The sequence below is a fragment of the Lutjanus erythropterus genome, chromosome 15 (genome assembly GCF_056507025.1).
Source record: "Lutjanus erythropterus isolate fLutEry1 chromosome 15, fLutEry1.hap2, whole genome shotgun sequence".
Classification (NCBI taxonomy): domain Eukaryota; kingdom Metazoa; phylum Chordata; class Actinopteri; order Lutjaniformes; family Lutjanidae; genus Lutjanus; species Lutjanus erythropterus.
In genome coordinates, this window is record NC_139331.1 from 16,856,645 (window position 1) to 16,878,362 (window position 21,718).

The window sequence follows — 21,718 nt, forward strand, 5'->3', positions numbered from 1 at the left end:
TTTACTGACCTTGATAAATTGATAATTGTTCTACAGGCAGACCGTGTGCGGTGCGGTTTCTCTTAGCTGCCTGGAGACAGTAAGTCACAGAGAATCTGATTGATCATCTGGGACCATTAAGTCTGATGCTGGAGATTAAAAAAAACAACACAACTGCATCGGTTCACCTCAGAATAGTGCTGAAGGTAACAAGATTTTAACCTGTAGAGACCCAGATAATGGAAAAGTTTATCACTTATCTGCATCATCTGTCCTAGAAACCTTCAGATAAGAATTCTGACGCCTGTTGCTGTGTTACTGATATAAAATATCTGACATTAATATACCAGCATCATACTGTGGCTGTAATACAAACTTTGACTGTAATGTAATGAAATCTAAGACATGCTGTTACTGACACACGTAACCTCCTCCTGCAGCACTAACCTGTTAAATACTGAAAGAAAATCAGTTTGTTTTTTTTTCTTATTTACTTTTCAAGTACAGACTCTGTGGCCGCTGCAATAACTTTGCCATCACAGTAATATTCTGTTTTTAATATATAATCTGTTTTGTGTTTCATTTTTCTCAAGTTGTCTTTCATGTGATTTTAGTTTTTTCGTTGCTGTGGTTTGAGAAGATGCCTCCAGATCATTTCATGTTTAGTTCAGTCTGTCCGTGAAACGTATTTATTAAAATTCACATCATAAATCAAGAACTGAAAGATGTTTTGTAGCTAGAGACAGCTGTAAGCTCTGAACTGTTACCAAATAACTGAGGTCTGTCATCGGAAAATGAATTACAGTTTCTATTTTACAGCGTTGAGTTCAACTTCACAGCAAGACCTTTTTAGAAAAGTCTGATTTTAAACCCAAAGACATTCAAATAAAATAACTTTGTATTTACAGATTCATCTGTAGTCACACAACTAATTAAGCACCATCATAAATAACTTCTTATGGTTAATATATCAGTAATGAAGATCATCTAAAATAAAATAATACCACAGATGACTAATCTTACAATAAAAACTGAAAACTGACTGGACCTCTTGCAAAAAACAGATAAAACCAAACGAACAGTTGTAATGTAACTCTGAATTCCTGAGTGCATCAGAAAAAAATGCATTAACACTATTTTTCTGATGGTGCGGCGGCAATGTTACTTTTTTTAAAAGGATAACCCTGTAATGTAAAATCTGCCAGATAATATACATGAAAATGTGGTGAAAATGTTTGTCAGTGGATTGAAAATACACAAAGTGTAATAGTTCATTCCTACATTAGCAGTTCAATAAGGTAATTTAATTATATTTTGACATGTTATTGCATTTTTATATTACCTGGCAGTTTTTGCATTAGTAGTTGTCCAAATGGATCTATTACAGATGGTAAAAATAACTGCATGCACACAGAAAATATCCATGTACCTTCATCCTCATTCTACTGTAAATGAGGAGGTGTAGACAACAGTTTGAACTCACAAAATACAGTCCTCCACACTTCCTCAGGATTGTGGTGTCTCGTGTCCTCGTACACGCACATTTTATATCACAGTCCAGTGTCTCCGTCCCTCCACTGAGGCGCTGTTTGTGCGTGTTACAGTCAGGAGGAGGAGGTGTGTGAAGTGATATGAGACTGTGAAGATACTGCACCATCTGTCTGTGAGTTCCCAGAATTCTTAGTGTCATCCGTTTTCATCATGTGACGTCCTCTCTCTTCATTCAAAGAGCTGATGAGCTGGAGCACGTCCGGGTGGTGGAAGCGACCTGGAAAGTAACGATGCCAGTAAGGGCGGCTTTCATCAGATTCCATGAAATGTAAAATGACTTGAGGCCTGACATGACAACCCATGAAATCTAATTGAATTGGCTGGAAACAATCAATGGTGAGTTGAATTATAGCCACAACTGTTATTTACCATTTCATCAATCAAACAGTTTCAAATATAATAAGAAAAATCCTAAGTTGTATATGTAAGGTTGGTGAAGTCAGCTTAATATTTGATATTCCTCAGTTTTCACGGCTGTTACCCTGAATAGCTCTGACATACGATTTGATACCAGTAAATTCATAAATGAGGAATCTACTGAAATTACACCTTGAAGTATTTTTTTTTTTGTTTTCAACATGCTCTCAGGTGTGAAATGTTATGAAATCAGGGTTCCTATATCTTTTTCAAGATCCAATTCAAGGACTTTTCAAGAATTTTCAAGGTCCATTTTCAAGATTTTTCAGCACCTTACACCTGAGACAAATTTGATTCTTTTATACTTTCATCCAAAATGATTGTTTCCCTTCTTCATCACATTAAAACAGATATTATTGAGCTATAAACTACCAAAACTATGTTTAGTGATGGATTTCTACTGAAGGGTGACAAATTAAAGGAAACAAAGTGAGTGTGTGTGTACATATATATATATATATATATATATATATATATATATATATATATATATATATAGATAGATAGATAGATAGATAGATAGATAGATAGATAGACAGATAGATAGATAGATAGATAGATAGATTGGAGACATACCGTTGGTGGAGTCAAAGAACTCCTGCAGTCTTCCCGGCGTCCCCTCCAGCTCCTCGTACTCGTGAGCCTGCAGGATCATCTCCAGGAGGTCGAACTGTTTCACCAGCCGAGCCTCCGGGCTGCTCTGAGTCTCATATTCCTGCAGAGAGGAAGACAAACATGTCTGCGGTTAGATTAGTTCACTTATCATTCAGAAGATACGAATACACAGTGTCAGCATACCTCCCACAGGCCATAAATCTCCTGTTTGAGTCTGTCCGGCAGAAGACCTGACAGATGTCTCATCGCTTCCTGAGAGAGAGAGAGAGAGAGAGAGAGAGAGAGAAGTGAGGAGGAGAAACTCTTCATCAGGTCAACACACACTCAGTTTAAAAAATCTGGAAGTGTTAACTGTTGTGTTTTTAGATGTAATTTGGACACTTGCCTCTTCTCGTCTGTGTTTCTCTGCTTTACTGATGTTGTCCGATGGAGCAATATCTCCCACAATGCACTCCGCCATGTCATGAACCAGAGCAAGCTTTATACATCTAAAGACAGTGAAGAAAGATGTACAGTTGAGGACAAAATTAGTGAAAGACTTGGCCGAGTCGGGAACTGTAGTCTCAAAGAAGACAATCACTAGAGCCCTGCACAGGAATGGACTGCGAGAGCAAGAAAAACCCCACTTCTGCACAAGAATAGAAAGTATATTGCATAACACAGAAGAAAAAATAGAAAAAGGTAAAAACAGGCTGCGTGCACAGTCAGAACATGCACATTATATTGATGGGTTTTATTTATCTTATTTTACATTATGGCATTCTGTCACTGTTTTTATGCTTATTCTATGTCTATTTTCATGTAAATATACATTCTATTGTCACCTCTATTTTACCATTATTAACATACATATACATAAACACCAAAATACATTTGGTGCATGTATTTCTTTGTTGTAAAACTGTAAAGTTTATTATATTATTATTACTTAAATAATTCAATTTATTTCAATAGTTTGAAAGAAGACTGAAATGAAACAGCAGGGGACGAGCTGCTGTTCGGTGGCCAAACTGACAACATTGGAATTTCTACTGAAAGTCATGGATGTCATTTCTCAGTCGACACTAGATAATAATTGAATTTTCATTTTTGGTGAACTCCTCCTTTTAATCCTGAAAAAAGGCTTCTTGGTCTGTGTGTGAGCTGTGTGAGTGAAGCACCTGTCCTTGTCCACTGTGGGATCAGTGATGGTCAGGGACATCATGGCCATGCGGTACATGTGGTCAGACACACTCTCTGGTTTCTTCACATTCCTGTAAACCCAGCCAGTCCGTGGAACCCTCTGCAACGCACAATGTAAAACTCATGAGTGACACAGAAAAGAAAAAAATCTAACCTAAATTAAATGTCTCAGAACTTATTCTGCCAGTTTAGTGGGACAAATTGTGTTTGTACACACTGACTTAGCTACACAAAATCATAGAAACATTTTTGACACTTCTTAGCAAAGACTGACTGGCGTCAGCTCCTGGAAGATAAATATTTTTCTGTTTTTCTCAGTTTACTTGACAGTCAACTGAATTTATTGATGATCTGTACTGTTGAAAACATCACTGAGGGCTCTGAGAACTTTTGATAGACGTCATTTCACAGACCAAATAATTAATCAATGAATTACCAGATAGATAAATCAACAGACAAAAGGACTACAGGTAACAATCACTGCTGATTAGTTGGTCGATTAGTTTGTCAATTAATCAAATATAACACCCCTTGTTTTGCCCAAAAGCATTCAGTTTAATGTCACAGAGGAGTAAAGAAACCAGAACATATACATCTTAAAAAGCTGGAATCAGATCATTTTGACTATTTGTCTCAAAAACATGATCAAAACAATTAATCAGTTAATAATACAGTTTGTAATCGTTGCAGCAAAGACAGATTAATCAATAATGAAAGTATTTCAACCAAAAGATTAGGGAAAACACCGCCACTGCTAGGAAAAAATATGAAATTATAATCAACACTGGCGTTTAATTTAAGACCAAACTTATTGACATTATTTGTGATGTAAATTATCAGTAATGTAGCATTTAAAATCACTACAAAGAGCCTATTATCATATAGTATGTATAAAGTACACAAATTAATAACAAAGCATTTCAGCTAATTTAAACAGCGAGTACAACGAGGAACACGCAAGAAACCACTGATTATTAATCAATTATTCACTTCAGGTGGCAGCAAAACATATGAAAAGCTATTTGAAAGGACCATCGACAGATCTGAGCCACAGGACTTACTTTCAGCTGTCCTATAAGTTTCATGAATTGCAGCATATTGCTCATGCCGGCTGTTGTCTCCATGGTGGCCGCCATAACTGCCCGCTGACCCGGATACAGAAAACCAAGCTCGCTGGTGTAGCAGCTCAAAGTAGCCGCTAGGTGGAAGCATAAACAACATAACGAACCAGAGTGAAAAGAGACATGAACGTTACATTTCTACCCTCTGCCCCGTCACTTTTAATGCTTGTCTATAGATATGTTATTATTGCTATTATTTTTACTCACTTTTGTCACGACAATGGAAATCTATATTTAAAAAAAAACAGAAAGTTTAAACATAATGTAGATGCGAGTAACGCAACAAGCGACGTTGTAAAAGCAACGAAGAAGAAGCAGTTGAACCCGGAAGTCAGAGAAGCGGGAGATTGGAAGACGTAAACAAACTTTTTGCTGGCGTGAACTGCAGTTTCACACTAAACATTTGACAAAATGCTGAAGAAGGCGCCCAACTTGAAAAACACAGTCAAAAGAAAAATGAAGAGTAACATAAACGTGAGGCCGGCGTCAGAGGCGATGGTAGGTGACCGACGTGCTGACGTTACCACTTATTTTCACTGTTGTTGGCTTTGTTTGTGGCTAACGTTAACTAGCATAACTGACACATCAGCCGATCAGTAAACAAGAGGGTTTCCTATCATTTTTTCAGATCGAGCTCCTGACACTGCTGTTTTTGAGAAGTCTGGCTGAGGAGGCGAAGGCCAAAGCTTTTGAAGAGAAATCTGCAACGATCAGAGGTCAACATCTCAGAGCAGTCACCAAGGTTAGTTCAAATCAAGACTGTCGGTCTTCAAGTGGTAACACTACTCTCACATACCATTTAACGGTAAACCTTTACCATATTGTCTCAAATGGACAACAACAAACAAAGCACTAATACACAGACTGCAAACTGTAGTTACGAGTTATTTCTATATTAAATTATAATTATACTATAATTCTTTTCAATATTATCATCAGGATATTATTATTATAACATCCTATTGCTGCAAGTATTACTTTGATTGTTGAATAATCTGAAAATTAATTACCCAAGTCTATAAAATGTCAAAAAGGGCTGAACGATATGATGACTAATCATATTGTGATTATTTCAACACATATTGCCATGAGTCAGGATTTTTTTTTTTTTTTTTTTTGAAATGGAAATGTCATTTCATTATTTACTGAAAAAAGTGTAAAAATTATGTACCAAACAATTATGTTCCCTTACATCTGTATAATATTATTTAGGTCCTAATATTATATAGCACCTCAGTGCTTTAATTATAATTTCAGATCCTGAAATTTGGATATTGCACTTCACTGTATTGTGATTTTTTTATTAAGTGTTCAACCCTATAAGAAATAAAGTCCATTATCACTTTCCACACCCCAAAGTGATGTCTTAAAATGCTTGTTGTGTCTGTCCAACAGTCCAAAACCTAAAGAGATTCAGTGTGCTATAGCATATTTACAATTGAGAGGCTAGAACTGCTAACATATTTCGCATTTTGCTTAAGTTAGATTAACAATTCCTCAATTTTTAGAAAGGTTGCAGAATTATTTTTTATCGATTGGCTTGGATTAGCCCTGAGGAGCATGACACAAAGTTCTTCTGTCCAGAAGATTTTCTGATGGCCCGATATTGTAATGTGACATCTAACTAATGTAGAGAACTAGCCCCAAGTTTTTAAATCCTAATAAGTTGTTGAATCAGTTGTTTGAATCAGTTTTATTGGCGCTGTCTGCATTAGGGATGAAATTATTACCAGTTTTGTAGTAAATCACAGTAAAAACCTGATTAGTATTATAATTTAAAATTTTAATTATGTTTAAAACAATGTGTGTGTAGCCCATATAATCTTTTACCACTGGTGTCTAGTGGATTTAACCCTCAGGTTTATCAAACACTCTTTTACTTTAAAAAAAAAAACAAAAACAAATAAAAAACATCTGAAAAATACATCCCCTGGAAATAAAAGTTGCTTAGGCCCGGTGGGCCACTGGGCTTGCAATATGCTGGGGGAAACCCTGAATTTAGATCAAAATCACTTAGCAGCACTTGTCAAGTTTCTAACATCCTGATTGATGAGTCTGAGTCTAAATGTTTGTTTAAAGGCTGCTGCAGAGAAGTTGACTAATTAAACCTGTAAAACTATTATAAATACATAGAAAGAAATTAAATCAGTAAAGAGCATATTGTCTGGTTGAACTGCCCAATAAATATTACCAGGATTTTTATGTTTCAATTAAATAAGTCTTTCTCATGTCACTTAGTTTTACCAATTACTTTTTATATTTCTAAACAAAATGTTTTTGTAAAATTTAATCAAACTTAGTCAATCATGGTTAGTGTTTATGTGATATCTTTATTGGTATTACAGAGATATTTTTCTTTCTCTTTTTTCTTTCTCTATAGAAAGTGCTGAAAAAAGCGAGGGGATGAAGACACTCAAGTGCCTCATCGTCATTTTTTTGAATCACTGCAGCAATATTTTTCCTTTTTCTAATATATATTTTGTTTCCTTTTTTTCAGAAATGTAACTTTTTTGTTTTTATTCCAACCTTTGATCAAATACACAACCAGTATCTGTTTTCCTGTCATAAGTTTTTTTTTTATTTGTTTTTATTCTTTATTAAATCTTTATGGCTCATATGTTTAGATCCCTCATTCCCAAAAACTTACAATGCTAAACGTAATAGCTTAAATGATACAGACAGGCTGATTTATAGGTATGTTGAGCATATTAAGCATTGATTTCAAAGTTGTGGACAGCTCAGAGTAGTTTAGTACTTCCAGATCTCTTCAGCACTCGTCTCGCTCTCCTACCATCCGTCACGGTAGGTGTTTTAAGCTGCGTGCTTCATGGCCTCTTCACTGAGCGTGGGCTCAGCCTCCTCCTAAATTCCTTACTTCTTCATGCTACATAGATTATCCTCGAGCTTAGATGCTATCCTGCCCGGTCCTTATCACTGCAGGGTTCCTCACAGCGAGACTTTCGCCTTCTCAGGTGTGTGAGTGGTGAAAAGGTCAAAGTTAGATTGCTAAACTGCTCAGTCATACCTTGTATCGAACCTTGCTAGCAGGTGGTGACCTAAAAGCTGCTTTTGGTTTGCACTACAGTGGATCCTTTCAGAGTCCAGTCTAAAAACAGTAGATCAAGGGACTTAATACAAAAGCACAGAAGGCACAGCTTCAATGTGTGGATTTTACAACACCAGTTCCAAAAAAGTTGGAACGCTGTGTAAAATGTAAATAAAAATAGAATGCCATGAATTGCCGATCCTTTGTGATCTATGATTAGTTACATAAACTTTCCTTTTTTTTTACTCAGTAAAGGAACTGAGGACGCTAATTGCTGAATTCAAATCAAAAATTTCCCCCTTTTTTCCTTGATGTACAACTTCAGGGGCTCAACAGTCCAGGGTCTGTGTTCTTGCGTTTCACACTTCATAATGCACCACACATTCTGGTCTGGACTGCAGGAGGGCCAGGCAAGTACCCAAACTCTTTTACTTCAAAGCCAAGCTGTTTTAGCACATGTCTCGGTGCACATGTCTTGCTGAAATAAGTCCTTGAAAAAGACGTCTGGATGGCAGCATATGTTGCTCCAAAACCGGTACGTACCTTTCAGCATTAATTCTGCCTTCACAGATATGACAGTTACCCATGATGCCATGGTCACTAACACGACCCCATACCATGACACATGCTGACTTTTGAACTTCACACTGGGAACAGTCTGGATGGTCCTTTCCCTCTTTGGTCATGTGGACACGATGGCCATTTTCAAAAAACAATTTGATATGTGGCTTAAATTTAGAATGAGTATATGTTTAGGAAAAACAAAGTCTATCAGTTTGATCATTAAATATCTTATATTAGTGCTGTTTTTACTTAAATTTTTAATTTAACTGTTTTTCTATACATTTTGCTCAATATTTTTGGAGATGGGGTCATAAAACAAAAGTGCAACAAGTAGAACTTGAGTGCATGGATATGAATTTGAGATGGCTTAACGGTGAGGATGATTACAGGTATATTGACCATATGGTTTAAATTTGTCACTAGCTTTAGAGTTGGTTCTCTCTCCTTCACATCATGTCCTCTATCTTTATCATTTTCCTTGTCCCCTCTCTTTCTTTTTGACAGTCAAAACATTCCTCGGCCTCTAACGGTTATTTTCCTCAAGAATCTGATCTGGCACCCCAGTGAGCACAGCCATGTCATGTTTATGTTCCCGGTCAGGTTGAAGAGGTGTTACCGGGTTTATGGAACCCCACCCATCTGACCCCTGAACCTCTGGCACCTCTGTCCTGCTGGTCTTTCCTTCATTCTTAAATTCTCATCACAGAACTCTTTTGCATACATCTCGCTCTAATGGAGAGTAGTCCTTGTTAGCAACAATAGAGTTAAACTTCTTCATACTCTGATGTTTTGCGAGCACAATCTAATCTATAAATCTGCTGCATACAGATTGATGGATGATTTTGCTCTGCAGCAGCTGGACGCACATCCAGAGGCTCCTCTGAGGCGTTATTTTATCGTCCTCCTCTTTAGGTTTGCTCTTGCTCTTGAGGGATTTGAGAAACGCACTCTTCTTCCACTGTCAAAATAAAGAAGTAGCCGGGCCGAGCCCGTCCGCTGTTTCGTGTTCGTGTCTGAGCACCTGTTGACAATTTAAGGCAGCAGCCCCGTCCAGCTCCTCTCTTTAGCTCTGTCTCCTTCAGATAAATCAGTTCCAGTGTAAAATCCCACTGCAAAGCTCCTGCTGATTCCTCTTTTGACATTTTTCCAGATGAGCCAAGAAAACACGGCAGTCCATTTTGGCAGAGATGTTGTTTTGATAACTTGCTGCGCCTTTCTTAACAAGGAGCACATGGTTTGACAGGTTTCAAGTGTGTCGCTGTTTCTGTTCATGTCTTTGCTCTTAAGAGGAGCAGAATTATTTTAGTCTTACAACAATATGTCAAAAACAGTTCAAAATAAACAATAGCAACATGAACGATATTTGGCTTATTAGCAAATCTGTGAATTCTTGATCCTACAGTAAAAGTTTTGACAGGCTCTGAAAGGATTATGAATTGCAGAGGGAGAGCGATTCCAGGAAGGGAAACACTTCAGAGTTCAAATCTGTTTTGGAGAAGCAGTGAAGAGCCACAGAGTTCCCAAAACAGGCGATAATACTCATCAGGGTGCCAAACAACAAATCCTCTGGAAGAGCTTTCATCACCTTCCAGTCTTTTTTGTGGGAATCATAGATCCTCTGTGACAACTCCATGTCTCTAGTTTTGTTTTGTCACTGGAAGGTAGTCAAATCACTCTGTATTTACTGTTTTTATTCCCTGAATCCAGACTTCCTGGGAAAGTTGCCGACCATGGCTAAGGTTGAACTAATTCAAAGAAATGTGGGTAACATGGTAATTGCACTTTTTCTGTAGTTTGTATACTTTTTAAATATTCCATCACTTTGTCTTCATCCAGCCTGTGTGAGAAGACGTTGAAAATCCAGTGTTGATGTTGATGTGATGACATCCTTAAAAAACAGTCATGGTGTTTTAAATGGAACCAAATGAGGAGATATTTTGTTGTCATGGTCACACACTCACCCTGTTTGCCATCATGCTGAGAAGAGTGTATGATTTGCAATTTGAGTAAAAGAGGAGTTTTTGTGCTGGTGCAAGACTGTTAGCAGTTCTATCTCCAGCACCTCCAACGGCTTTGCATGATAAGGCTTTGGCACAAAATGTGTCATCAGTCATGGTTGACTAAATAATTTAAGATGAAATTTTCTTAATATCAATGTAGTTTTTTTTATTAGAATTCAGTGCAACAGTCAATTACTGCTTATATTACTGTGAAAGTTAGGGATAAATGATACTGAATTTTTGCAGATATTTTCCAACTCATCTTGTTTGAACACTGATACTGATATATGCATTTTTTTCACTTAATTGCAGTAAACATAAACATAAAGTTATAATGATGGACCACTGGCAGATGCAGATATAAAATACAATGCATTTCAAAATGTTCACATTCACTGGGCACAATAAGAAAACTACTGCTGGCAGGTTTTTCTCACTGGTTTTCTTTGTTCTTCAACAGTTGTTTGTAATGATCAGAATGACAGCTCTCATGTAAATGAGATTTACAGTGTTGAAGGAAAACATTTTGGCTCCTTGCGTGACTAACACTGCACAGTCATTGCAAATAGCAATGTTGCACCGGAGACACTCACTTTGTTTTGCACATTTAAAGCATCACCTTATCAACCTGTTCTACTGGCAGAAATATTAATTCTGAGCTGATACAATATTTCATTTTAAAGCCTTTACTGGCCAATACCAACAATAAATATTTTGGTTCCCTAGATACATACAATTCTCTGTTTTGAATAATTATTTATATATTCATCAATAATTGATAGTCTAGAAATTGCAGTAATTGTTTTCACAAAAAGTGTGATTACCTTACCTAAGATAACCTCATAAAAGATTCTACATCTACTTTTCTCACTGAAAAATCCAGAATCTATGAATTAGCAACTATCGTTCATATCAAAAGAAAAGGAAAAATAAAAGAATCTCTGTATAGGTAGAAAAGGACAACATGAGTGAAGCCAAAGCATCTGGATCGGCCCCTCGTGGCTGGCTGCAGTACAGGTGATAAATCCTGCCTCCCCAATGTTAATAGCTTCAAAGTACACATCAAATAATAATATTTTAATGGTTAGATGATGGACTGTCATTTTAAGTTCCCATCACGCTTGTCAGTTTGATTTTAATTAGTTATATAAAACTTGTGTAAATTGTTTATTTTGCTACCATGGGTTCCCACATGTGATGTCACCAAGTCCGACTCGTATGTACGTAACCGTCTTAAACTCTGATTTAAAGTGAGCACGGAGAAACTTTCCCCCTTCAACAAATAAATGTGAAAACAGACTGTCAAACTGTGCAGACTGAAGGTCAAACACCCAAGTGAAGTAACAATAACCAAAGTGGAGAGGCTTTAAAATACAGAATTATAGGCTTTAGTTAACTAATAAATATATGACAGATAAGAATGGAGGTTAAATAATTGTGTAAAAAATGACAGCATTATTATTCCAATCCTGTGAGGAGACAGTGTTTGATGTGATAATGGATCAGGAGGAGGGTCGTGAAGGAAGGGGAACACAGGAGAGGAGGTTGGGAGTGTGTGTGTGTGTGTGTGTGTGTGTGGGAAAAGGAGACAAGCCCACAGCAGCTCACCCAAACTTACATTAGATGTGCGTTGCGACTTCATATCATATGATGGTTGCTCTTCTGTTTGCATTCTTCATGGCATTCTGCCGGCTTGAGTGATCTCATGGAATGCACATGGGATTTTTCCTCAAGAAAACATCTAGTTCAACTCTGCACTCGACCGCTCTCCTACACCACAGCACAGCCTCGACATGGCTCCATTTGAATGAATTTCGTGGAGAAATTAACAGACCTTTTTGAAATGTATTTCCTGGGATACGGGATGTGATGGCAAGGTGCCTTTGCTGACTGGATCAATGCCCTACTGAAGGTGAAGGAAAATGTGGATGCCTTCTTTAATTTGGATTCTGCACTTCATGAATTTTTCAAAAGGCCTGGATAGCACAAATATTCTGCAACACGGACGTAAGTATTCAAACATGACCTCTCAAATACAGTTGCTAGACATGTTTCCTGTGAAATGTCCTAATTTTTTACAGTGGAAGTGGTAAACAGTAGACAGACACTACATATGGAGACAATAAGAGTGTTCTTTCAGCTTTCAGGGAACAATGTGGTCATAGATTTCCACTGGTTTTACCCACTTGTACACTAAGAATTTGAAAGCTTGGCTCTGTCTATTGGCTCTGATCTCATCAAAGCAAGTTGGCTGTAAATTGTGGGCTGTAAATGGAGCACAGAGTCCTTAACTCTGTTTAGAATATCAGACTCACTCAGTCCCACGTCCACACACACACATCCCGCCTCCCTTTTACCACCAGGCAGCTCCTCCATGAGCAGGCTCTGTCCAGCAGGTTGTGTGACATGCTCGGCCCTGAATGGCTGCCTGTCCTGTAAACCTCGCCTCTTCTTCCACTTGGAGCAGGAAGGGATGCGGCAGAGGGGCACCTGTCTGTCCTCCTGTCCCCGGGGTCACTATGGCAGGCGCTCTCCACACATCAGCACCTGCACCAGTAAGTACCAATGAACATATGGAGGACTGGTACACTGATGTTTACCTTTATTTGAGAAATACCCACTGTGTAGACTATAAACCAGAGGTGGAACCAAGTCATCGTTTTGTGGGTCACAAGAAAAGGAATGATAAATATAAGAATAACTATAAATATATTGTTTTAAGAATAGTTCTAACTCACGTGGAGGGTGGACTGGACTGCAGTTTTGTAGTTGAGGTGTAGATGCCACCAGATTTTTAAAACAATATATTTCTGATTATTGATTAGTTGTGGAGTCTTAAGTCTCAAGTCTCAGGTCTTGTCACTAAGGTCTGAAGTCAAGACCGGCAAGCCCTAAGTACAGACTTTGAGTTTTGAGTCCTAAACAAGTCACAAAGTAACCCTGAGTTTCCAACCTCATTACTTTACAAAGTTACTTGGCTATTAAGCTAACATTAGCTAAGTTAATATTAGCCTTGACTTACTTTTCTTTGCGCAACTTCAAATGTCGAACCAAGTTGAAAGTTGTTGCATCTTTGTGTATAATTTGCAAACCGCATGTTTAAATTTTTTGGTGACCACTGTGTAGTTTGTACAAAATTATCTTCAGTTTAATTTTTCAAGCTGGGGTTCACTAACCTAACATTAGTTTTTCATGGTTCTCTCCTGCAGCTTGATTTAATTTTGCTGGGCTGGTATGAAACAAAGTGGATCTGGGGTATTAAGTGCCAATTTGCTAGGAATGAATTACGTTAGTTAATTCAGGAAATGAGGGGAAGTGAGTTCATTCCTGCCAAAGGCTCAAGTCCAAGTCAAGTTGCAAGTCAAGTCTGAAGTCATCAAATTTGTGACTCGAGTCCAAGTCATGTAACTTGTGTCCACACCTCTGCTACAAACTGATTTAAAGTCAGTGCTGAGAGTCAAACAAACAGGAATATGTTTTGGTGCCCTGACAGTGTTTCCCTCTACCTAAGTTAATTTCCATTGGTCTGCAGGGTGCAAAGAGGACTGCGCTTCCTGCTTTAGTGAAAATTTTTGCACACATTGTCATCCGGGTCACTTTCTGTTCCGGGGAAAATGTGAGAATAGCTGTCCAAACGGGCTGACTGCAAACACAGCTCTCAGAGAATGCACAGGTGAGACACTGCACAGCGATACTGCATGTTATTCATGAAGCCTTTGTGTACAATATGTTTCTGTGCATGTAATACTGGCCTTTCATGGGACAAGTGCAAATGCAATGTGAGATGTTTGTGTCCCTCTGTCCCAGAGTGCTCTACAGGCTGTGAGGTGTGTGTAAGGAGGAACATGTGTGTGAGGTGTAGAGCAGACCTGTACTCTCTCCACGGCCAGTGCCATCTCACCTGCCCAAGGGGATTCGAACCTGATGTGCAGCTTATGCAATGCCTCCCCCACGGTGAAAGAAATACCCTTTTCACCACACAGTTGAGACATCAGATACAATCAGCATCAATGCACCATTTCAGTATAAAACTCTCATTTGTATCCCCACTACTGTCTCATGTTTTTACCTCTTGTCGCCTGTGAGAATCTTTCTCACAATCATCTCTCTCCTCACAGTGCACTGTGAAGTTGGAGAATGGACAGATTGGGGTCCATGTGTTCGGAGGAGGGGCATGCGAGTCTACAGGAGGGGAGAGGAGACACGTACCCGACAAGTCCTGCGGTCCCCAAGTGTCCAAGGAGACCCCTGTTCACACGTGTCTGAGATCAGGAAGTGTGTCATCAAAAAGAGACCAAAGAGTCCAAATAGGTTGTAATAAGGGGGAAAGGAGTCCATTATATACTATATAATACCATATAAACTATTTGCTGATATTGCAGAGACATTCAAGAGACATGTTAATGCACATTCTACATTTGCTGGTTATTTAAAAACTGTTGTAAATTGTAAAAATGTCAAACATATACATGTATTTATCTAAAATTAGATTTTTCTTTGCAATCAACAGAAATGAATAAAAGGGATGGATGCATATGATGGTCTTTTATGAAATTCTTGTATATCTATGAATTCAACACCACTGCTGCATCTGCATCTGGACTTTGGCTGACATGAATAGCAGTCATGTGCTAAATTAGTGCCACTTGTGTTTTGTTTTTCCGTACTGTTTGCCTAACTTGACTGTTTAGTGCAGCTTTATGAACCTGCACCTGCACATTGTCTTCTTACTTGCAATTAAATGCATTCAGAAAAAAAAACTTTTGGTGCTAAGCCCTTCATAAAAAACGAGACTTTTCCACAGAAGACATGTTGACATATCAGACTGATCTGTGCAGGCTCACTGTCACCCTGTCATCGCTTACTGAGACACGTGACACAACACAGTCATCAACTAACTAACTAACTGAGGTTTTGTTCCATTTAGTGCGGCAGATTCTTTCCAGAGTCAGCATGTACAATTACAGCCACCTGGCTGTTTGACCTGAATGGCACAGAACCCTAATTAGTATCACTTGTGTTTACCCTACTGTTTCATGTCAAAATGGCTGCTGTGAAAAATGTCTATTGGTGTATTGTAGACCTTAAGACTTATACATCTGAACATAAGCTCCACAAGCTAAAATTGTAATAGAATTTAAATTTATGTTGAAGAAATCTTAAAAAATTAGGGCTGCAAAATGAATTCAAATATTATTGAAATCGCTACACAGTCAAGTGCAATATCCAAATCGCGGAAGCTGCAATTTTTTGATAAAGGTAAAACGTGGGACAAAACAGCCATGAAGTACTGTAGTGCTGCAGAGATGCCCTGGCTTGAAAATCTTGTTCTCCAGATGTAAGAAAACATGTTTGTTTGGTATATCAAAATTAAAATTCTGATCCAAAAATTATCATTCATTAATTACTCATATCACAATCGCAGTTCTTAACAATTTCAATGTGTGTGTATAGATATTTCAGAATATTTTATTGATGTTATAAAAATGGCACAATAAAATGAAATAATGAATTGGAAAAAAAAACATACTTAACAAACTTATATGCACTCTATGATAAATACCAAAACAAGAGTGACAAGTGGGAAAGAAGGAATGATGTCTAAATGATGACGATGAATGAATGATGATGATGTCTTCACTCAAAATGAGTAAAATTCCTTCTTTTTTCTGTCAGTCACAAACGACCTAGAAGAAAGGAACCCTATATTTGCGAAACTCTCGCGAGATATATGCGCGTTGTTTCTGCATTGTGCACCATTTGTAAAAACTGATCCTGTTGTACAATTTGACAACGCTGTAGTTAAAATATAGGCAGGCTCATCCAGACGAAACACTTGGTATAGTTATGGAGATATGATGGTTTGGGTTAAAATAATCAATCTCGCGAGGTCTTTCGCGGTTCTTCGGTTCCTTTCTAGACACGACCGTCGTAAATGCGTCAACCAGACACACTGTACGTACTGTGCGTAACTTAAGTAGATCTACAGAACATGAGTATTGGCACTGACAACGACGTGAGACCGATCCAGGACCACTGGAGTTAGTTGGGCTTGGCCGGGACCGATGTTCCAGCAATAACGCAGTCATTACTTGACCTACATAACTTTATAACCAAACATAAATGCAGCTTTATAAACATCTTCATCCGTGCTTCTGTTGAGGACGCTTCCACGTGTATCCCGATGTTCAGGTGAGTATTGTAACAGAAAAGTTACATAGCCAGCAATCACACTGATAGCTAACATGCTAACTCCATATGCTACAGCAGCTGTCAAGTTAACGTTAGCTAACGTTAGCGAAACATTAACGTTACAGTACCTTGACGATAGTGATACCTACATTTAACAGACGAACCCGTTAACATCATTTCTGTTAAATACAAGCTGTTTAAAATTGAAAGCAACTAGGAAATTAATGAGCGGCTGATGTTAGCTTAGCAGTAGCTAGTTGGGTGGTAAACGTTAGCCCTGTCAGACAGCAAGAAAGGGCCTTTGATAAAAGTCGGAATGAGGTTATGTCCTAATTCAGGGACGCCAGCCAGTCCCTTATGTCACATACTTCAGTTTCCTACACTAGTATTATTTTCTACTCATGTATATTTACAGAAGCCACAACTTTGTGTTATGTGTATGAGGGCGTTCCCACCAATCAACACAGCAGCGCATGTCAAGTGGGAGCACCAAATTGCATGTCTGTTCAATTTAAATTTAAGACCCTTGTCACAGCAGCCATATTGACATGAAATAGTAAACACAGGTGTCACCAATGATACTAATTAAGCGTCTGTTGTATTCAGGTCAAACACAGTCAGGGTGCTGCTATTGTACATGTTGGCCGACTGGAAAGGCTCTGCTACACTAAATGGAACGGGACCTTAATCAGTATGATTGGTAGCACATGCAGTGCTGTCAAAAACTTCCTGTAGGCCTAGGCCTATACTTCTGACTGAAGGCTACCCTAAGACTACCAGAATTGAATACAATTTAAATTTCTATACAATAAAGAAACATAGGAAAATGTATACTTATAAAATATGTTGTTATCAATAATTGGAAGGGCTCTACTATACTAAATGTATATTACAGTAATGCAGCCTTTGATGCCAAGAAAAGAAAGCACTTATACCACATGATGATATAAGGTGATTCAAAATCTAAGATGATATCTTGTCTCATATCTCAACATGGATCTGTTGTTATAGTGCTGTGTTTCTGTCTGTAGTATGGCAGGCTGTGGAGAAGTGGACTGTTCTGTGAATTCCCTGGCTCCCTCCAAGCTGATAGAGGAAGTTGGAGACCCCTCCAGTTCCAGCAGCACCCCAGAGTGTGCCATTTGCCTACAGAGCTGCATCCACCCTGTACGCCTCCCCTGTTGCCACGTCTTCTGTTTCCTGTGCGTGAAAGGTGCTTCCTGGCACAGCAAGCGCTGTGCTCTCTGCCGGCAAGAAATCCCAGAGGACTTCCTGGAGCGGCCAGTTCTTCTCTCACCTGAAGAACTGAAAGCAGCCGCTGCAGGGGTGAGCCGGAGTTTAGGGACGGGGGGTGGTTCCCGAGGAGACTTTACATGGTACTATGAGGGGCGTAACGGCTGGTGGCAGTATGATGAGAGGACCAGCCGTGAGCTGGAGGAGGCCTTCTCCAAAGGCAGGAAGAGCACAGAGATGCTGATTGCAGGGTTCCTTTATGTGGCCGACCTGGAGAACATGGTGCAGTATCGACGGAATGAGCATGGCCGCAGACGCAAGATAAAGCGCGACATTGTCGACATCCCCAAGAAGGGAGTTGCTGGACTGAGGTTAGACCCTGAACCTGCCCCTGTTCCTGCTCCACCAGTTGTCACTCCAGCTGCAACAGAACGCATTAGCTCAGCAGATGGATCGGACACTGCAGGCCAATCACAGCCTTTATCTTTTGGGATCATGGTGTCTCTTCCCCCCGTTAGACCTCCAACACTCCTGGGACGCCATCTTACAAGTCCCCTTTCTCCTTCACCCTCCACCCTGGAAGAGTCCATCTCCCAGCTCCACATCAGCCAGCCGGAGGGTGAAGAGGTGGACGGAGATGATGAGCAGACATATGAGTATGCATCGGGCAGCAGTGAGAGTGAGGATGAGCGGGAGCGTAACAGAGCAGAATCAATGCCACAGAGAAGACAGAGGCAAAGGCCGCTAAGAGAGAGCCAGCCAGCCAGAATGCCTCCGAGGGGTGGGCCGTCCAATACCACACTCAGTCTCCGTTCACGCAGTCCTGATGGACAGTGCACTGTGACAGAAGTGTGACTGGACAGTAACAGTTCTTAAACTTTTATCAGTCGGCAAAAAAGTCTAAAACCCAGTATGCATCCTTCCCAAGAAATGAAAAATACCTTATTGTGTTGTTACTTGTGTGTTAGATGTATTTTCCCTATCGATCATGTGCCAAATATGATCCTAAAATGCATTTTACCTATTTTTATATCAAAATATTCTTGGATTATTCAAAGATCTCCATCCAATTGAATGTAATCTCAGTTTTGTGGGGAATCAGGTTAACCCTTTCTTCCAAACCTGCAGGTCTACAAATGTAATTAGCAGTCGCAGCAATGACTACGTTAACATGTGCACTAATTTTCCACCATTATATGGAACATGACAATATTCTGAATTTGGTCCAGGTTATGTAAACAGTATATTCCATTTTGATGTTCCTGATAAGGCCTTGATCCAAACATACCATTTTAAGACATGTAGTAATGCCGATAATTGGGTTTCAGGAGCATTCTTTCGACATAAATAAGGCATATTTGGAATATTTGTCTCATTATGGATTTTTATTGGAGTTTGCAATAAAAAGCCTCTTGCCTGTTTACAGTCTAATTTATTTGTTGTAAAAAAAATCAACTAGCCAACAGTTTGCAAGACTGGGCTAGAGATAGACGTACAAAATAAAAGTCTATATTAAGCTGCAGGACGTACGTCATTATGTTTAGTAGAAGGTTGCATGTAAATGGGAATATTATTAGAATATTCATTTTAATTAGCTATGTAAACGGCTTAGAAGGAATATTGTCTTTTTGAGAATAAAAGCAAAAAGATTATTTTGTGCATGTAAACGTAGTCAGTGACATGATTTACTGCTGTGTACTTCGTTTGCATCCTGCAGTCAACATCAACATCACTGACAGCTCTCTCTACTGCTAACATAATTACTAAACACCTGGAATAAACTCATGTTCACTTTTGTGTGTTTCATGCAGAAAATGCATAAAGTTTCAACTTTAAAGCCACGTTAAAGTTGTAAACATATGAAATAAAGCCTTTTGTTAAAGAAAAGCAGCCAGCAATATTCTATATACAGTGGTAGTTATGCATCGCTCTCAGCAACAAGCTATGTAGTGAAGCGTAGGTCTGACCACCTTCTGGGTCAGTGTTGTCCAAAAACTACCATCTGTCACTGCCTCTACATCAGTTTGTGACATAGCAATACAACCTCTTTGAAATGACACTACACCCTCTTTCTTCTCTAAAATTTTGAGCTCATGGCTGATATTTTTGTACACTTTTTTTTTCTCTTTTGGAGTGATGGTGTAAAAATCAAGCTCAAATGTAGCACCTTATGTACCAGTTACTGAGGGTTAAAACTGCTTTCTCCTGCTTTGCTGATTAGGGTTTTTGAAGTTAAGTTTTAATCAGGACCTAAGTAATACCTATTTAAACTGGAGTTTGTGTGTGCGTGCGTGTGTGTGTGTGTGTATGTATGTATATATATGTTTAAGTGTCTGAGAGGGAACAGACTGCATTCCCTCTATTTTAGTGTAAAAGTTTAATGATGGCGTGTGTTTGTGTTGTTGTGAGCAGCGGTGGGTGCTGAAAAGCTACTGGCAGGACGACTGGAAAGTATTAGGCTATACTATATGTAGAGAGACACATTTGGATTTCTATTTCTTGTCATGGTACTCTCTCATGATAGGACTACTGTCAGAGCACTGGGACTGATATGTACTTGGACAAACTCGAGCTGTCCTCACACGCTCTTTTTTTTTCTCCCTTTTTGCTCCAGCTGCTATTATTTTATGTGTTTTCACAGTTTGTGTCTGACTATCTGAATGACCTAAAACAAGCTTCTGTCTGTGTGGTCTAGCCCCTGTGCTGTTTTGTCAAGTCATTAAAGGTGTTTATCTATAATTTAAAATCATATGTTGACTGATGATTTTTTTTTTTAAATAGAGGAAAACATAGTTTAATACATTAAATATGGGACGACTTTGGAGACAGAAGTGGCACTGATCCACAGGCCTGTTTGCAATGTGTGTCCTGATTTTAATTGAGGTGCAGTGTACCTCAAGAGTCCACAGGATGGAGCTGTTGCACAAATTAAACACCCCTTTACCCCTGAGAATTCAAGTCAAAACAAACAGGCTGTTGTGGTCCTTTTTAGATAAATTTTATGTACACAGTACACAACACCAAATCTTTCTACTATATTTAAACCGTAAAAGTTAGGAAAAAGACAAAGAAAATGATAAGACTGTTGAATATAATAAAGTAAAACATAATACAATTATACAACAAAGACAGTAAAATAAGTGAAAAAATAAAGTTAGTGCAATCTTAGTGTCCTCTTGTATTTTTATGATTCATCAGAAAGACAGGTGATCAGCTGGTGGCAGAGCAGACATTTTTACTTGTCACAGCAGGAAAAACACAGGTGGACTGAATAACAGGATTGACAGTAAGTGTCCCAGTAACAGTGACAGTGAACCAGCATGCACAATAGTAGGACCTCCCCTAAACTGAAAGCAGCAATCATTAATACACCTCTGAGTTTCCTGCTATGAAATGTAAAATGTCTGCTGTACAACTACTAACCTACGGCCCTGGATGTGCCACAGACTGTTCGATTGTGAAGTGGTCCTAGCAGTTGTCGCTATAACAAAATATTGATCTTACAGTTACAGACTTACTTAAGGTGAACTTTGCCTGCAAGTGTGGGAGACATGGAAACACCTAAAATATTTATGTTAGAACTATTCTTGCTAAATATTTTATTATAATATTTGCTGTGTTGTTCAATTTCATCATTTTGGGACAGGGTCAGAGTCTGTTTGGGATGGTATAAAGCCAGAAACTAAAGCTCAGGGCTGATGTCTCTTTATTATCCAGTAAATTAAAAGGACACTTCACTCCAAAATCAAAAATACATATTTTTCCTTTAGCACATAGTGCCATTTATCCTTCAAGCAATGTCTCATTCCAGAAGTCAT

The 21,718-nt window shown here is 38.7% G+C and overlaps 4 protein-coding genes across 5 annotated transcripts; 3 read left to right on the forward strand and 1 right to left on the reverse strand.

Annotated features, from left to right (window-relative positions):
* Positions 1-1,090: 1,090 nt before the first annotated feature.
* On the reverse strand, positions 1,091-4,955 carry hddc2 (HD domain containing 2). Its single transcript, XM_084736914.1, has 6 exons — positions 4,806-4,955; positions 3,723-3,844; positions 2,948-3,050; positions 2,746-2,814; positions 2,524-2,662; positions 1,091-1,747 (listed from the first exon to the last, which is right to left on the reverse strand). The coding sequence occupies exons 1-6, from the start codon at positions 4,878-4,880 to the stop codon at positions 1,584-1,586; spliced, it is 672 nt and encodes a 223-aa protein (XP_084593040.1). The 5' UTR covers positions 4,881-4,955; the 3' UTR covers positions 1,091-1,583.
* Positions 4,956-5,180: 225 nt separating this feature from the next.
* Positions 5,181-7,482, forward strand: cenpw (centromere protein W). Its single transcript, XM_084736915.1, has 3 exons — positions 5,181-5,363; positions 5,494-5,607; positions 7,246-7,482. The coding sequence occupies exons 1-3, from the start codon at positions 5,277-5,279 to the stop codon at positions 7,270-7,272; spliced, it is 228 nt and encodes a 75-aa protein (XP_084593041.1). The 5' UTR covers positions 5,181-5,276; the 3' UTR covers positions 7,273-7,482.
* Positions 7,483-11,647: 4,165 nt separating this feature from the next.
* Positions 11,648-15,011, forward strand: LOC146314229 (R-spondin-3-like). Of its 2 annotated transcripts, none has more exons than XM_084737468.1 (5): positions 11,648-12,482; positions 12,839-13,030; positions 14,008-14,148; positions 14,283-14,498; positions 14,594-15,011. In XM_084737468.1, the coding sequence occupies exons 1-5, from the start codon at positions 12,398-12,400 to the stop codon at positions 14,791-14,793; spliced, it is 834 nt and encodes a 277-aa protein (XP_084593594.1). In that variant the 5' UTR covers positions 11,648-12,397; the 3' UTR covers positions 14,794-15,011. The 2 variants fall into 2 exon arrangements, with proteins under 2 accessions (XP_084593594.1, XP_084593595.1); XM_084737469.1 differs by having other exon boundaries at positions 11,659-12,482; positions 14,283-14,429.
* A 1,264-nt stretch (positions 15,012-16,275) lies between these two features.
* LOC146314230 (E3 ubiquitin-protein ligase rnf146-like) lies at positions 16,276-20,646 on the forward strand. Its single transcript, XM_084737967.1, has 2 exons — positions 16,276-16,667; positions 17,699-20,646. The coding sequence occupies exons 1-2, from the start codon at positions 16,660-16,662 to the stop codon at positions 18,753-18,755; spliced, it is 1,065 nt and encodes a 354-aa protein (XP_084594093.1). The 5' UTR covers positions 16,276-16,659; the 3' UTR covers positions 18,756-20,646.
* Positions 20,647-21,718: the final 1,072 nt, after the last annotated feature.

What these genes read in the sequence shown, in the direction of transcription:
- hddc2 (XM_084736914.1), bottom strand. Translation starts at nt 4,880, where the DNA reads ATGGCGGCCACCATGGAGACAACAGCCGGCATGAGCAATATGCTGCAA. An exon ending in AACTTATAGGACAGCTGAAA is followed by an intron (nt 3,845 to 4,805) that starts GTAAGTCCTGTG and finishes TGTGCGTTGCAG; the next exon opens with AGGGTTCCACGGACTGGCTG. An exon ending in GTTCTTTGACTCCACCAACG is followed by an intron (nt 1,748 to 2,523) that starts GTATGTCTCCAA and finishes GTTACTTTCCAG; the next exon opens with GTCGCTTCCACCACCCGGAC.
- cenpw (XM_084736915.1), top strand. Translation starts at nt 5,277, where the DNA reads ATGCTGAAGAAGGCGCCCAACTTGAAAAACACAGTCAAAAGAAAAATG. An exon ending in GGCCGGCGTCAGAGGCGATG is followed by an intron (nt 5,364 to 5,493) that starts GTAGGTGACCGA and finishes TCATTTTTTCAG; the next exon opens with ATCGAGCTCCTGACACTGCT. An exon ending in ATCTCAGAGCAGTCACCAAG is followed by an intron (nt 5,608 to 7,245) that starts GTTAGTTCAAAT and finishes CTTTCTCTATAG; the next exon opens with AAAGTGCTGAAAAAAGCGAG.
- LOC146314229 (XM_084737468.1), top strand. Translation starts at nt 12,398, where the DNA reads ATGTGGATGCCTTCTTTAATTTGGATTCTGCACTTCATGAATTTTTCA. An exon ending in ACACATCAGCACCTGCACCA is followed by an intron (nt 13,031 to 14,007) that starts GTAAGTACCAAT and finishes ATTGGTCTGCAG; the next exon opens with GGTGCAAAGAGGACTGCGCT. An exon ending in AGCTCTCAGAGAATGCACAG is followed by an intron (nt 14,149 to 14,282) that starts GTGAGACACTGC and finishes CCTCTGTCCCAG; the next exon opens with AGTGCTCTACAGGCTGTGAG.